Source organism: Juglans microcarpa x Juglans regia, chromosome 1S, assembly GCF_004785595.1.
Source record: "Juglans microcarpa x Juglans regia isolate MS1-56 chromosome 1S, Jm3101_v1.0, whole genome shotgun sequence".
Classification (NCBI taxonomy): Eukaryota; Viridiplantae; Streptophyta; class Magnoliopsida; order Fagales; family Juglandaceae; genus Juglans; species Juglans microcarpa x Juglans regia.
In genome coordinates this window covers 28,092,886-28,109,924 of record NC_054595.1, presented here as the reverse complement: position 1 = coordinate 28,109,924, position 17,039 = coordinate 28,092,886, and the positions used below count along the sequence as shown (strand labels likewise).

The following is a 17,039-nucleotide window of genomic DNA, read 5'->3' as shown; positions in this document are numbered from 1 at the left end:
CGAGTAAAATAATTTATTTAATTTAATAATAATAAAAAATAATAATGTATGATATGCTATATAAACATGATGAGTAGAAGTATTCAAATTTTAAGATGAAATAAAATAAAACCATCTCTATTAACAAACAATCCATAAATCTAAATTCAGATTTTTCTTTCCAAACATAGTTTAAACTTTAAAGTGTATATATGACTAAAGGAAAGGACATTTCTGTCATAACGGCCATATAACATTATCGTAATCTCAGCATTCCCGCCCTAGAATTTTCCCCTATTATTATTTAATTCTGTTTTCCGTTCAGCTTGCATACGTCAGCCACGACACGTGTGGACTGGCATATACGACTCGCTTGGCATTTTCCTCGGGGCGCAACCAAACACGTGCCCTAGTGCTTGCTCACGTCCGAAGCTTCAAACTGCTAACTCCACGTCACGCTCCCATTCATTTTAGCGGTCTTCATGTATTCTCTGTACACGAGTACACCCTTCTACAAAAACCAAAATTACATTTGACTCCCTACATTTACAATAATATATATATATATATATATTAATTTATTATCCTTTTTAGAATAAACTATCTATCCCTTTAGTATTTAAATGGCATGAAACAAAAGTCCTAATAATTGTTGGCCGATTTGCTAGATGATGACCCAAGCAGGTTAACTATATATTAGAAAATGAGTAATTTTATATATAATCATAAAGTAGGTAAACACTGTATAATTATTTTGAAAATAATAGATTTATTATTAAAAATTTAATTTTTAATATAAATTCTATATTTTATTTATTTTTTTCTAAACAGTTACGCGATAATTACAAATATATACTTTTTTAGAAAAGTAATATGAATATGCAGTAGTGTCTCACTTTTATTAAATATATTTATACTTGTATCACCTAGCTGTTGTGTCATGGCATATTGGTATGTAAATCTCAGAGTTTTATACACCAAAGCCAATTGTTCTTAAACATGTGTATTTTCCAAGTGGCACACTTGTGACACGTCAATGGCATGCATCATGTAGTTATTGCTATCGATGTGATGTTTTAAAGGATTTATTAACTATGAGATAATAATGAGAGCATTAGATTAAGAGTAATATTATATGTAGTCTTAAGATGTGTACAAACTCATTAATTCATCATTAAAATAAAATTCAATATAAATCTCAAATTTATTATTATTTTAAATAAAATATGTGAGATTTACAGGTTGAAGATTGTATATGTGTGATCGAAGCAGTTAGACTAGGCTACAGTGTGAATCGAATAGAAATAAAAAGAAAGCTAGTAGGGGTGGGCAACGGGGCCTTGCCCACGTTCGCCCCACCCCTCATTTGGCTCTCCTAACCGAGGCAGGGAGCGGGGAGGGCCCAATCCCGTTCTACATTTTCTTGCCTAACATTTATATATTTTATTATATAAAAATATATTTATATATTTATACTATACATATTTATATATATTTGTTATTTGTACTATATATAAATATAATAATATGTATTAAGTATAACTTTTACTTGATATTTTGTGTAAGTTGTAATATAATAGGTGACTTTTTTTATAGATTACCAAAGCAATACAAGAGTCTCATATTACTTGAGTGTGATACTTGTATCGTGAATGTAATCTATAAAAGTGACATCCTATTATACTACAACTTATACAAAATATAAACTAACAAATTTAAAAATTATATAATTTTTAAATTATAATTATATTTATAAATTTAAATTTATAATTTAGATCTAAAAATATATTTTTGATCACTTTTAAACTCTTAGGTCCGGTTTGTATTCGTAACCCATCTCAACTCATCTCACTACTATTCATTATTATTCATCAATTTTAACTCACAAATCTCACTACTATTCACAACTCATCTCACTTCTATTCACAACTCATCCCAACTCATTTCAACTCATTTTCGAATCTAAACAACACTTTATTGAAGTGGACAGGAGGTAGGAGATGGGGTGAAAACCCCACTTCTGACCCATGCGGGATGGGGGGTGGGGAGGGGGCTACCCACACTGTATGGTGGTGATAGCACTCCTAAGAGCTAGATAGGGAGGGGAAGGAGTGAGGCCCATATGAAAAAGCCTGGCTCCCTGGGGAGCAGATCATGATCTTTCAATTACGACCCAAAATAACGTTCCAATTGCTCTGTATCTCGGCTTTAAGCTTGAGTTTATCCTTACTATTTTTTTATTAGGCAAGTAAGATGAAATTATGTTTTGGGCCATTGCAAGCCGTCATTCTTAGTCCACTCATCATCTTCTCTGAACTAATTATATGAATATACAAATTGTATTGATGAGCATTAAACTTTGATTTTTCTTTTTGAAAATAATAATAATAATAAGTGGTTCAAAAAATTACGGACAAGTGAGTATAAATATATGTGCCTTTTCCCTTAATAATGGTATGGACCGACTCCGCGTATTTCAAAGTTCAGATTCTGGACTTTAGAGAAAAAAAAAAAAAAAAAAAGGTACTTCTTCCAAGTTCCAGCACCATCCAACTAAACTTTATGGTCCATGGAAGCAAATAGGATCTTGGAATGGAAAAGTTATTCTTATAAAATGGTTATTTTATAATTTGGTGTGAACATATCAGAGACATCATCCATTTAGTTGGCGTTCCAACACCAATCATCCTTAGAAACGGTAAAAAATAAAAAATAAAAAATAAAATTACAAAACTTGTACACTCATTTTAAAAGGATGCAAATGATATATTAATTAAAATAAAATCGGGATTTCACTTATGTCTCTAATAGATCGAGAGATAAATAATTCGACTCATTCACATATAGGTTATGAATATTTGGAATTCATTTTATGCAAGAAGACATTGCTCTTGCTAATTCGAATTAAAGGGTCATATAAAACTGCTCTAATCCTACCATCATATTCATAGTTAGTGCATTTGTCATGGTTAGAAGCTTAAACTCAATATCAAGGTTACAATCAATATTATCACTATCTCCAATATAGTCACTATATTCAATAAAAAAAACCTTAGGCAGGTTATCCAGAGATTGACTTAGAAATACTGTAATAAGAGTTGTTAACTATTTGACTAAGAGTATTATTTGGTACATGTGAAAAATAAATAAATCTCTTGTAACCCCTTTATAAAAAAAGTGAGTACTACTTAAAAAAATAAGTTGTTATGTACTTTTACATAGTTAAGTCTAACTTTTTAAAGAGATTTGTTATACATTATCTCACATACTATACTTATTTTTATTTATTTATAGTGTTATTCATGTTAAATTAATTGAATTATTTTATTCCTAATGGATTTGGTAATAAAAAAATAAAAAATCATATATAATATATAGTACAAGCAGATTTTTTTTAAAATATTTAAAACCTGTACACATTATTAGTCTTTGACCAAATGGCATCGTCCTTCTATACTGTATTAATAGATGGTTAAAAAAAAAAAGTAAAAATTGTGGAGGGATATTTAGGAGTAAAAGAAATTTTATTTATAGTCATAATTTGAAGACGGTATATGCAAGTCATTCATTAAATAAAAAAAAATATCATTTTGATAAAGATATTATTATAATTTTAAAAAACTTTAAAGATAAAATTAATTAAGCTTATAATACAATCTTTATTATCAGGACTTGTTATTACTTTATTATTACTTTTCACATATTTTTTTATTATTTATTATTTATTATATATTTTATATTATTATTTAATATTTTATTATTATTTTATTATTATTATTCATAAATATTCTCAAATACTTTTATCGTATTCTCGATATCTAAACTAAGTTAAGAAGTAAAGTGGCAAAAAACATCCAAAAAAAAAAAAAAAAGGGGAAGAGAGAGAGAAGGTAAGAAACAAAACAGGGGTCCAGCTATTGGTAAACCACCGAGTCTACGATTGAAGGGGCCACCAGGCAGCAGCAACCATCACAGTGCAAAGACAGAGTAGTCAATAACGAGTGGCACTCACTAAGAGTGAGCCGTGAGCGAGAGAGCGTGCCTTCTTTTCCTTTTGCTTCTATTTGTCGAGATTTTTTCATTGCTGCTGCGACCGATTAGATTAGACAAATAATTACAGACTACTTATTGTGAGCAAAGTCGGCTACCGCCTTTTCTGTTAATTCAATAAAACAGATCTTAACCTTTTTGTGCGTTTCTTCAAATGTTAGCTAGTAGCCTTTGCGTAGAAGTTTTGAATATTCAGAATCAGAACCGGGCAAGCAGCCATCCCCCATGTGCGCCTGTCACCTATTCGGCCAATTGTCTGTTAGAAACAAACGCAAAAGAGAGAAGACAATTCAAGGTTCTGATTAAAAAGCCGGAAAAAACACAAACAAATGCCTGGTTTCAAATTGTTCATACGCCATTACAGCTCATCACAATTATATTCATATGATTCGAATCCTCTCCGTCTATCTCTCTCTCTCTCTGTCTCTGCTTTTTAGATAAAAATTGGTTGGGCCGGACATACTTTTTGGGATCTGTTTTTTTTTGGCCTTGTCTGTTTCAGTCATTTAATGCACTCAAACTCAGGTTTTAATGCTCTGTAACTTGTAGGCGATTCTCCGGAAGGAAACCCAGGATTGTTTTGTGATCTGTGCCAAATTTATTTATGTATGCTATTCTTCCAGTGAGTGCTTCATTGGTCGGACCGTGTCTTTCTTTCCATCTATCTCTCTGCTGTCTGGTTCTGTCCACTTCCTATGATTTAGAAATCAAAAGCCAACTTCCTTGAAATCCCGGAAACGATTTCGGGATTTGCGCGTCTGGATTTTGTTCAATTTTGTTATATGTTGACTTTGTTTTATTCATGGGTCATTGTTTATTCTCTGTTATTTGCATCTTGTTCCTTCTTGTGGGAACTTGTTTTTCTTCTCCTATTAGAGATCAGCTGAGAGATAGGATCACCGAGTTGCCAGGACAGCCAGGGAATGTGGGGTTTGCTCAGTTTTCAGGTTACGTGACGGTGAATGATCAAGCTGGAAGAGCATTGTTTTACTGGTTGGTTGAGTCATCGTCAAGTCGTGGAGCTAAGTCAAGGCCACTTGTGCTGTGGCTCAACGGTGGTCCTGGTTGCTCTTCAGTTGCTTATGGAGCAGCTGAGGAGATCGGACCTTTTCGTATTAGGCCCGACGGGAAGACTCTTTACTCGAATCCTTATGCTTGGAACAATTGTATGTATAAACTTGTCAAATCGATATTCATGTACTGTGTAAATGATGAGACTTAACTCAATTTCGATAAATTCTCGGACTTTCGGACAGTGGCGAATTTGCTGTTCCTCGAATCTCCTGCTGGTGTTGGTTTTTCGTATTCGAACACGACTTCAGACTTGTACACAGCGGGTGATCAGAGAACAGGTGGCGTATTAGTTTAATTGTAATTTTTAAACAATTTGTCATGGATGATAACGTTCTACTTTATTTCGCATGCTGAGGTGTGGATGATTGTCAAATAACAAGTAATGCAAATTGTCAAAGTGCGTTGAATTTGACATCCTAATATTTTTTTGGTGCATGGGTATTGGGTGCTATGCATTTGTAGCCGAAGATGCATATACATTTCTTATCCATTGGTTCGAAAGGTTTCCACAGTACAAGCACAGGGATTTCTACATTGCTGGAGAAAGTTACGCAGGTCCTGAATTACTTTATTTTTTATTTTGAATTTCAGTTTTTCAAATTTTCACGGTGACTTGATATCGTGATGAATTACCATTCTGTTTCAGGCCATTACGTTCCTCAGCTGTCTCAAATTGTTTACCAAAGAAACAAAGGAATCCAGAACCCAATTATTAATTTCAAGGGGTTTTTGGTGAGTATAAATTTTATTAGATTTAAGCCGATATACTTTCAATACCCAACTGGCTCATGGTAAATAATGATCATCATATGCATGATTTTTGTATCTTCTCTTCTATCAGGTGGGAAATGCTGTTACTGACGATTACCATGATTACATTGGCACGTTTGAATACTGGTGGACCCATGGCTTGATTTCTGATTCCACCTATCGCATCTTACGAGTCGCCTGCGACTTTGGATCATCTCAACACCCCTCACTGGAATGCATGAAGGCTCTTAAAGTTGCAGAGGTGGAGCAGGGAAACATTGATCCATATAGCATTTTCACTCGGCCTTGCAATAATACTGAATCATTGAGGCGCAACTTAAGGGGTCATTATGTAAGTTCTCGTCAATTGTTTCTTTTACATATCAATACAAATAGTAGCTCTTTTTGACTGTCAAAAGAGTAGCGAACGTAAAAAAAAAAAATTTGACGTAAAACATGGCTTTTACTGCCTAATGTTGTTTCTCCAAGACGTGGGGTAATGGTGCTATTTATGCTTAGCCTATATTTGAAATTTTTGTATTGCTATCTGAAACTTTGACAGTAATGGTGGAAAAGTGTTCATAGAGATTGCCCAATATGTTGCATTAGCTGCTTTCAGCACAGGTTAATACACTTATTGATTGGCGAGTTGTCAAGGGAAACTAAAAAGACGCATTTTATCTTTTTCAAATCTCAGAAATGTGTTCTCATGGTTACTGCCTTCTGAGTATTTGAGAGAGCTGTTGTATGTTGAGCTTAAACTTTAAAGCTTCAAGGGTCCCGCAGTGCTATTATGTTCTCCATAATTTTGCAAGCTGGGGGGTGGGTCTTGGGTCTCCTGGCCTCAGCACATGCTCATTCAGCTCGTATAATTCCTTTTCCCCCTTCTGTAAGCCCATGACCTGCCCCATCATTCTAAAATTTTGTAGGAGCTTTAGCTGACATCTGTTGATTAATTAGAAAAAGCTTCAATCAACAGCTGCTGACTAACTCTCCTTTTAAAGTTATTGCAGTTGATTGTAATTATGAAATAGCACAAACACTATGTGAGCATGGATCTCTTATAAAGGTTATGTAAGATGAGAATGAATAATTAATTTCAAGTTTGTGCTAATTTGACCATTATTGATTTACTTATAAAAAAAAAAAAAATGGACCACCATTGATGTTGGGCATTTGTTACTTTTTTGTTTTGGGCCTTGGTGTAGGAATCATGCCATATATTTATGGAGCTTTCGGCAGTAAAACTATGCTAAGGCTGTATCACACATATAAAAACATACGTGTATTTTTCATATGTTTCAAGTATGTGCAAATATTAAGACCTTAATAATTTTAAGATGGCAATATATGTTTCAAACTTGCATTGCATTTCCATCCACTAAAATTTGCCTTTCTTTCTGGTATCTGTCATCACCTACGTTTCCCTATCAATTTATTCTATCCAACTCTTGATTCAATATTGCACAAAGTAATTCTTGTTCTGAGTTTCCTCACTACTGGTATAGGGGGTTAAAAATGCCACCCCATATTGTTCTGCATACTTGTCCACATCAATATCTTCTTCTTGGGGGTCTGCAAATGGCTTAATACTGATCTCACTCCTTAAAAGTAATCACGAGGTTTGTTTTAGCTCATCTGTCTCTTTACTTTTGAAATCAGCCATGGATGTCCCGAGCATATGATCCCTGCACCGAGAGGTACTCTCAAATGTACTTCAATCTCCCAGAAGTTCAGAAGGCACTCCATGCCAATACAACTATGATTTCTTATAAATGGAAAACATGCAGGTAACTGGGTAAGATTTTAGTTTTGGATACTTGATAGGATTTCATTGCACATGTTGTGATGGCATCATTGGCTTATTCTTTTCTTTCACAGTGATATTGTTGGTAACTACTGGGCAGATTCCCCACTCTCTATGCTTCCTCTTTATTCTGAACTCATTGCTGCTGGCCTCAGGATATGGGTATACAGGTCTCCCTCTCTCTCCCTATGTGTGGGTGTATGTGTGTTCCCTACTTCCCCAATTTTTCTGTGAAATTATTGAAGGTATCAAAGCAATTTGGGGATTTAACATTACAATACTAGTAGTGGAAATAGTGTATGTCGAACTATATGAGTTGTGAAAGTAAAGTAGCATCTTAGCTTGTAATATATTTGTCTCGATAATTATATCTATGGTAGATCCTAAAATGGATAGTTATATTTACAAATAGAACTCCTTGGAAATCTCTTATGAAGTCCAATTATGCTTTCTACTCAACGAATGTCAAACCTAGCACATGCATACCTTCACGGTCCACCCATTCAGCATAAGACATAACACAACACCTTTACAATCCGGGTATCACTTAGGGCTTGCTTTCACACTACAGTGCCTCAAAGCCACATGGTGTCATCAAGGTGGGTCTGATATTGTTTATCATGACCAAAGGAAACGCTAGTCATATTTGCGCTATAAGACTAGTCAAAGTTAAACTTATAGTTGGAGCTCATTGGAATTGCGGATAAAGACCAGTTTTATTTTGTACTAAAACAAAAATGGGACTTAACACATGCACTTCATTGCAACCCATACACTCATTATGAGACTTAACACAACATTTTCACTCTCCTGCTTATCATAATATTTGTAGGTCTAGAGACTGGAGTTGCAGAGATGTCCTTTTCAATTGTGAACATGGGATCCGGAAATAAAACAACTTTATCATATATCTGAACTCTCAGCTAGGTTGTAGGTGTTGACTATAGTTGTTGTTGATGCTTCCCTGAGCATTTTCCTACTGTTGGTGTTGACTGGATTGTGATTTGGCATCCTCAATTTTGCATTGAGGTTTTTTATGTGTCCTGTATCCAAATATTTTGATGAACTTGAGCTGACAAACTATATCTGTCATTGTTTTGTCCTGTATCCTCATTTTATGAACTCATATTTCAGTGGAGACACTGACGCAGTGGTTCCTGTGACTGCAACTCGATATTCCATCGATGCCCTGAAGCTGCAAACTATTACCAACTGGTACCCATGGTATGACAATGGAAAGGTTAGTGGTCAGAAACATTTTCTTTCCAACCAGAAACTTGGGTGCCAATTTTTAAGGAGCCATTTATTTTTCTTTGGGAGAGGTATTGTTACGATTATTCATTATGAGATGAGGTGGCCTTTATTGCTGTTATGACAATTACATGTACCAGTAACTCGAATAAAAACTTGGTACTTTTTAAGTTTTGGTTGGCATGTGCTACTAAAACATCATTTGTGACATTTGATACTAATTTAGAATCAACTCATGCAAAGCAATGATTGAAATGTAATTGCTGTTAATAGAGCCATCACTTTCCCCCCCTTTTATATCTATACCTTTTGGTTCCATAACAATCTAAAGGTGTCTGTATGATAAACATTTTGCTATAAAACTGATGATTTATGTCCTCACAAGCTCTCGTACGTTTGTGACATAGGTTGGTGGGTGGAGCCAAGTATACAAAGGACTGACATTTGTGACAGTGACCGGAGCAGGACATGAGGTTCCACTCCATCGACCTCGTCAAGCTTTCATTCTTTTCAGATCATTTTTGGAGAACAAGCCCATGCCACGCTAAAGCCATTTCAATCCTATTCTTGACAAATAAGCACAAAGTGTTATTACCGTTTATATGCACAGGGGGCTAGGTAAAGATAAAATAAAAGAAGCATTCCACTCGAGTGCCCCTCCATTCTTGCCCCCAAGTGATGCCATTTCATTATTTTAAGTTTGCAACCATTGTTTTACTGGATTTTTGTCTATGAAAGAAAAAAAAAAAATCATTGAAGAAAATGCATGATTATAGTACATGGAAATTGAATTCGTAAATATTTAAGATTTGTATATGAATTTTACTTTATTTTTATTGGATTCCTTCCATATGGCTAGCTGCACATGCCACTTGCTGCCGAATACTGATTGCTCCTGTTCTGACCAATCAAATATATTTGTTTGGATCATAAGTAAATTTGTATTTTATGAAAAATAAAACCACGAAGAGAATGACTACAACGAGGCATACCCCAGCCCCAGACTATAGACAGCAGAAAACACCGTGCAACAGCCAAATACATGAAATCAACCTTCTCTTAATTCCATTCAGCCAGTTATTTACGAGTGAGATTCAATATCTGCAACTTTCGTGACCTTCTTTTAAAAAAATAATTTTTTGTAAATAAAAAAATTTATCCTTTTCAAAACTGAAAATACTATTTCTCATTATTTATTCTTCCGTTGTTTTGAGCTTTAGACAGTTTCGAAGAGTCAGGATCGCATGGACCACTTGGGTTTCGGCTCTAGGCGAACGCAGCCCGCCATTAATTCAATCGAACAGAGTCAAAAGAAGACGGTCAGACCCAGCATGTGGCTCCATTATCATCCACCTCATTTTGATCCCCCCTCGATAACTTTAAAGTCAACACTTACTGCACGTTTTTGAAAAATTATGATCCCTGTATATGCCCCTTTTTGTACAAATCTTCCTACAGAGTTGATTTTTATACGAGATTTTCAGATATAGTTAAACGCATGATAAATATCTTGAGTTGAGTTGAGTTGAGTTGAGATGAATTAAATTCTTTATAAATTATAATGAGTTGAAATACCAAATGTATTTGAATGTTAATATGAGTTTAGATTTATTTATAGAAAGTTGAAAAAAGTTGTGAGTCCCACATATAAAGATGTGTTGAGTTGAAAAATATTCATGTGAGTCCCACGTGTAAAGAAATTTTGAGTTGAAATGAATTAAGTAATTTGAGAGTTGTATATTTAAATATTAGACTCAGCTTAAAATTATACAAAACTGAGTTGGTCTCAATTGAGTCTAACTTCCAAACGGGACTAAGTCATTGAGTTTGAAAACCAATAAATTTGAATGCTCATGCGTGGATATGCGTTGAGATATTCTCGTATATTTTTAAATTGTTCTTAGATATTCTTAAATTATCTCACTATTATTTATTATTATTAACAAATTATTAACTACTATTTCATTACTATTCTAAGAAATTCTTATATCCAAAAGAGCCCTAAGACCTAGAAAATGAGAGATAAGACACATCAAATAAGTTTTGCGTCCAATATTATTACAAGTTAAATAAATTTTATTGGACTTATTTCACGTTTTATCTAAATTCAAATAAATTTTATAAGACTTATTTCATGCTTTATCTAAATTCAATAAAAAAATAGAAGATTCTAAGATCAATTGTGATACCCCATATGATATGGATAAGGGTTGGTAGTGTATGTGATCCCACATTGCTTGGGAATGAAAAGTTCTTACTCTTTATAAGGTTCCAATGGGGCTCCAATTATATCATTGACTAATTTTTTTAGAATATAGGCCATTTGGTTATTGTGATACCCCATATGACATGGATAAGGGTTGGTGGTGTATGAAATCCCACATTACTTGTGAATGAAAAGTTCTTGCTCTTTATAAGATTTCAATGAGGCTCTAATTGTATTATTGACTAGTCCTTTTGGAATATAGGTCATTGTGATACCCTATATGATATGGATAATGGTTGGTGGTGTATAGGATCCCATATTGCTTGAGAAGGAAAAGTTCTTGCTCTTTATAAGGTTCCAATGGGGCTCCAATTGTATCATTAACTAGTCATTTTGGAGTATAGACCATGTAATTTGGGCCTTCCATATTGGAGCGTTACAAATGGTATCAGAGCCTATCCCAACCAGAAATATGGGACTTGAGTCATGCTACCTACAATGGACAGGCCAGACGAATACGTCGGGAATTTAAGGGGGTGGATTGTAATACCCCATATGATATGGATAAGGGTTGGTGGTGTATGAAATCCCACATTGCTTGGGAAGGAAAAGTTCTTGCTCTTTATAATATTCCAATGAGGCTCCAATTATATCATTGACTAATGTTTTTAGAGTATAGACCATGTGATTTGGACCTTTCATACTGGGGCGTTATATCGGTAGTGGTACTTATATATATATATGTGTGTGTGTGTGTGTGTGTGTGTGTGTGTGATCTTTGATCATCCAATATTTTTAAAGACGTCTTGAACAATTTTCTCCATTGAAATGACAAACGGTTTGAATTTATGGCTTCTAAGAAATATTCTAACCAAGTTTTCTAATTTTTAAGAATTTTTGCGATTGATCTAATCAAAATGAGTGATTATATAATATAAAAGAGAAATGCTATAATGAAACTTTACACCATAGACATTCACTTAATAAATATGTGATTTGTTATTTGTTATTTTTTATTTAAACACACATATTTAAGCATTAAGACATAATATTGATAAAAATAATAAATCACGCGTTAATTAGATAAGGTATGCGGTGCGAGGCTTTACGTATAATTTCTCAATATAAAAATCGTGACTATAATGATCTGCATGTAGATTTCATTCGAAATAATATGGAACATTATTCAATACCGAAAAAAAGGGAAGGTACAACACGCCCCGCGTAGTTTTGGGGTGTAACTTTTGAATCTGAAAAAATGGTGTACGTCCGGTCCTTCACTACCACTTCTGTATAACTCTTCAGCCATTTCCAAGAGAAGTTGGGATAGAATAGCCAATAATGGGAGAGCAACACAAAAGAAGTTGTTTCTCTTTGCTTTCTCTTTTGGGTTTAATTTGTCTCTGTGCTCATTTGTTCAGTTTCCAATTCAGTGGTGGCGGTTGCTGATCATGATGATCACCTTGAAGAGCAGAAGCGGGACAGGATCATCAAGCTGCCTGGGCAACCAGCAAACCTCAACTTTTCTCAATATTCTGCCTATATTAACGTGGGCCCTCCTCGATCAGGCAGGTCTTTGTTCTATTGGCTGATCGAGGCTCCGGTTGAGAGTGCCCGCATCAAGGCCGCTTGTTTTGTGGCTCAACGGTGGGCCAGGTTGCTCCTCTGTGACTTATGGAGCCTCCGAGGAGGTGGGGCCCTTCCGAGTAAGACCCGACGGCAAGACTCTTTCTTTGAGTCCCTACGCTTGGAATAGAGGTAACAAAATTAATGTTGATGTACGGTTTTGATTTATCCAGAAGGCTGCATGCAGTTCTTGATCAAATAAAGTTATGGACTCTACCTTCTTTGTTATTTCTAATAGGTTGATTGACTTTACTTGGCGCAGAGGCAAATTTTCTTTTCCTTGATTCACCGGCAGGAGCAGGATTTTCCTATTCAGATAATTTATCGGATGTATACACTGCTGGTGACCGAAGAACAGGTCACTCTTCCACAATTTTGTTCCCTATTTTTTGCCCAATTTTAATTGTCGAAGTTCACCCACTTACCCTTATCTTCTAACTTTTCATTGCATTTGCAAGTACTGCAGCAAAAGATTCCTATACATTTCTCATTGAATGGTTTGAGAGGTTTGCTCAGTGCAGACATAGGCCATTCTACATTGTGGGAGAAAGCTATGCAGGTTAATTTTCTAGCTCACCAAACACATTTTCCTGACTAATAATGATTTTAAACTTTTTAAAGTGGAGAGCTTGCCTTAAGTTTACATTATTAATATACGTTCATCAGGTCATTACATTCCTGAACTTTCTCAAATTATAGTGCGGGCCAACAAGGGAATTAAGAATCCAGTCATTAATTTCAAAGGGTTCTTGGTAAGTCATTCGTGAAGAATCAATATAACATCCCCTGTCAAAAGTTCAAATTTGGCTCTTTTAAAAAATGAAAATTCAACTTCATCCTTTATTTTTATTTTTTTTAATTTTTTTTTTTGTCTGTCATAAATTTGGAGCAGTTGGGAAATCCACTCATTGATGAATGATTATAACGATAATATTGGTACGTTCGAGTATTGGTGGAACCATGGTTTAATATCTGATTCCTCATACGATCTACTCAACAAGTTTTGCCGAAATGTCACGATTCTAGCATTCGCTCAGAATAGATGCTACGCTGCTCTCTCTCGAGCTTCCATGGAGTTTCTAGGCATCAATCCCTATAGCATTTACAGCAGGCCTTGCTATGACGATGGGGGTGCTGCAAGGCAGAATTTAAAGCGTCCACAGTTGGCAAGCTCTCGTCAGCATTAATCTGATCTCCAGGTCCTAAGTCCAGGTGCACGTGCTATATATAGTTCATTAATGCTCCCTCCCCAGGCCATTGATCTATTTGCAGTGATATTGTTAGAACATGGTGGAATGATTCTCCAAAATCCATGCTTGATGCTTCCTATCTATAAAGAACTTATAGCGGCTGGTATCAGGATTTGGGTCTTCAGGTAATCTTTTTAATTTATACACAACCTAGCTGCATGTGTAGATAAAACATCTACAACTTTTCAAATAAGGAATGATTCATGAGTACTACTTCAGAATTTACTGACTGCAACTCTAAAAGAAAAACGCTTGTTGCAAGTGCCTGGTGCAAACGACGTGCAAACGTGATTGACGTGGAGACATTTGATGAGAGAGAGACCGAGTTGATGAGAGAGAGCTGAGGAGAGGGAGAGACCGAGTTGCTAGAGTTGATGAGAGGGAGAGACAGAGCTGATGAGAGAGAAAGAGAGCTTATGAGAGAGAAAGAGCGTGCTGATGAGAGAGAGAGAGAGCTGATGAGAGAGAGAGAGCTGATGAGAGAGGAATAATTCATTTTAAATCTGACGTGGCATGGACGACTACACGCCGGTTGTATCTACCGACTGTATATAGAAAAACTGACTCTAAAAATAGTGGTGACACTAATGTCGTAGTGCCACTGACTGCAACTTGATATTCCATTAAAGCTCTAGGGCTCAAGACCATCACCAACTAGTATCCTTGGTACAAAGACAGACAACTGGTTTGCCATTACTCTAACCAAAATGGGAATTATTCGTCTAGTTATTCATGTTGCTCTTGTGGCTAAATCGAGAATAAATTAATACGTACCCACCCTTATACCACCTGGGAATACTTGGGAGCGGTCCGGCTGCGCCTCCTCATTAAACAACCCTCCAATAGTCCTGTGCCACGTAAGCTGTTTATTGTGTTTATTTTACATTTGTATATACCCGATTAGAGACTCCATACACCCCTCCCGTGCCTCCCTCACTCCTTCGTTTTCCATGCATCCCTCACTTCTTCCACTCCATCTCAACCCAAATGAAGATCTCGACTCCACACTCATCTCCGACGGCGCTCGATCCATAACAACGCTCATTTTTGTATTTCTCATCTTTCTCTCTTGGTAATCTCTCTCTCTGTCTTTTTCCTTTTTTTGGTGTTTTGTTTCGTTGTTTTTTTCTTCTTCGTATATGATGATTTGAGAAACTTGAACTTTGGTTGTCGAGGATTTCTCTTCTTAAGAGTGTGTTTAGATGTTGAAGTGAGTTGAGTTAAGATGATAAAATATTGTTAAAATATTATTTTTTAATATTATTATTATTTTAAAATTTGAAAAAGTTGAATTGTTTATTATATTTTGTGTTAAAATTTGAAAAAATTATAACGATGAATTCAAATAAATTGAGAGTAATTAAAGATCTAAACAAACCTTTAATCTCGTTTCAAGGAAATCGATTTTATTCGCTTATAGTGATATTGACAAGGGAAGTAATTAATCGTAAATTATTGGTACCTTATGGCACCGGAAAGTTTTTTGGGCTCTTTTTGAAACAATGATTGGTTTTTATACAATCAATGTGAAACTTTGAGAAGGGGAGAGGTTTCGTTGGATAGGCGAGGGATAATCTCCTTATATCTAAGGCTTTTTGCTAATTAATCAGGTAAAGACTGATTTGGGCTTTTTTTATTGACCAATGACCAATTGACCATGGCTTGGGCAGATATATTGGAGAGTTCAGTGGGAGTTGTAGGAGAAGTTGTAGGAGGTTTAAGGAGCTATAAGGGAGAGGATCTGCTGCTTCTCTTCGAAGCAAATACGTTTGGATGATAAGTTAATCTTAACTCATTATTACAATTTTTTTAAAATATAATAAATAATTTAATTTTTTTAAATTTTTAAATAATAATAATATTAAAAAATAAATATTTTAACAATATTTTATAATTTCTATTCAACTCAACTTAATCTAGTTCAACATCTGAACGCAACCTAATATATTTTGTAGAACTGAAAGTGGAGGGACAACTAGGCCTGTGATGGATTTAACGTCATCGTTGTGTTGGTGATGCAGACTCGCTTGGTCCCATGGTTTACGGTACCTCCAACCCTTAAAAAGTTTAATAGAGTGGCGAGTGTGGTCATGGGTTCAAGCCCCTTGGCTTCTGTGAGTTGCTTACCAAATCAAAAGGAAAAAAAAAAGAAGATTAAGGTTTTATGTTGCAGACTGAGAATGAAGAAGATGACTTCCCTCCCATCTCTCCGACGATCTTCTTTTCTGATCTCTTATGTGTTTAAAATGGTGTACGAGTCTGGGAAAGCCAGAGCCTAGAACTCAGCGACTACTACTGCTCGATCTAATCTGAGGTTGCAAGAGCATGAAATATCTCAATGTATTTATAGTGGGAGGAACCACTTGATGATCAGGATCCATTTTGGTTGTTTATAAAGAATAATTGGAGGGTCTAGATCCATTGAAATGACAAGTTAATAAATGACATTACGGCTGTAAATTAACTCAATCCAGACTATCCACTTTTTACCGTATTTTATTTTTATTTTAATTTTATTATTACTTTACATCCAATTTTTATCTCAACAGATTCAGAGAGTGTTCGATTTTTTTCTTTCGGATTAACTCGCCAGAATTCTGCCCTTGTGCAAATATAGTCTACTGCACAAAGAGTTTTATTATCTTTCGACAACCGAGTATGATTCGTCAGAATTACAAAATATTTTCATCTTGTATGTATCTTGTAAAATGTTTAGGCGTCCTCCACATCCTTAAATACCATACCAATGAATGGCTCCAAAGTACCACTACTCGAAGAGACTCAGGTATCGTTTGGATTCGAAGATGAGTTGAGATAGGTTGTGAATAGTAATGAGATGAGTTGTGAATAGTAGTGAGATTTGTGAGTTAAAGTTGATGAATAATAATGAATAGTAGTGAGATGAGTTGAGATGACTTGAAATGAGTTGAGATGACTTGCGAATACAAACCATGCCTCAATCTTCGACATGCACCCCATCTTCGACATTCACATCATCTGAAATGTCTACACTTTTAACCTCAAGTTCATCACTTTCAACCCAAGA

General features: G+C 35.2%; 1 protein-coding gene and 1 pseudogene across 1 annotated transcript; both read left to right on the top strand.

The window, feature by feature from the left end:
* The first annotated feature begins 4,085 nt into the window (after positions 1-4,085).
* On the top strand, positions 4,086-9,648 carry LOC121246298 (serine carboxypeptidase-like 27). Its single transcript, XM_041144404.1, has 9 exons — positions 4,086-5,195; positions 5,286-5,381; positions 5,566-5,658; positions 5,750-5,835; positions 5,945-6,205; positions 7,516-7,643; positions 7,735-7,830; positions 8,795-8,900; positions 9,319-9,648. Exons 1-9 carry the CDS (start codon positions 4,832-4,834, stop codon positions 9,457-9,459), a joined length of 1,371 nt encoding a protein of 456 aa, XP_041000338.1. The 5' UTR covers positions 4,086-4,831; the 3' UTR covers positions 9,460-9,648.
* A 2,865-nt stretch (positions 9,649-12,513) lies between these two features.
* Positions 12,514-14,122, top strand: LOC121246297 (annotated as a pseudogene).
* Positions 14,123-17,039: the final 2,917 nt, after the last annotated feature.

Bases quoted from the DNA above. Each gene is read 5' to 3' on its own strand.
- LOC121246298 (XM_041144404.1), top strand. From the start codon at position 4,832: ATGGGTCATTGTTTATTCTCTGTTATTTGCATCTTGTTCCTTCTTGTG. The intron at 5,196-5,285 runs GTATGTATAAAC...ACTTTCGGACAG, and splicing joins TCCTTATGCTTGGAACAATT to TGGCGAATTTGCTGTTCCTC. The intron at 5,382-5,565 runs GTGGCGTATTAG...ATGCATTTGTAG, and splicing joins AGCGGGTGATCAGAGAACAG to CCGAAGATGCATATACATTT.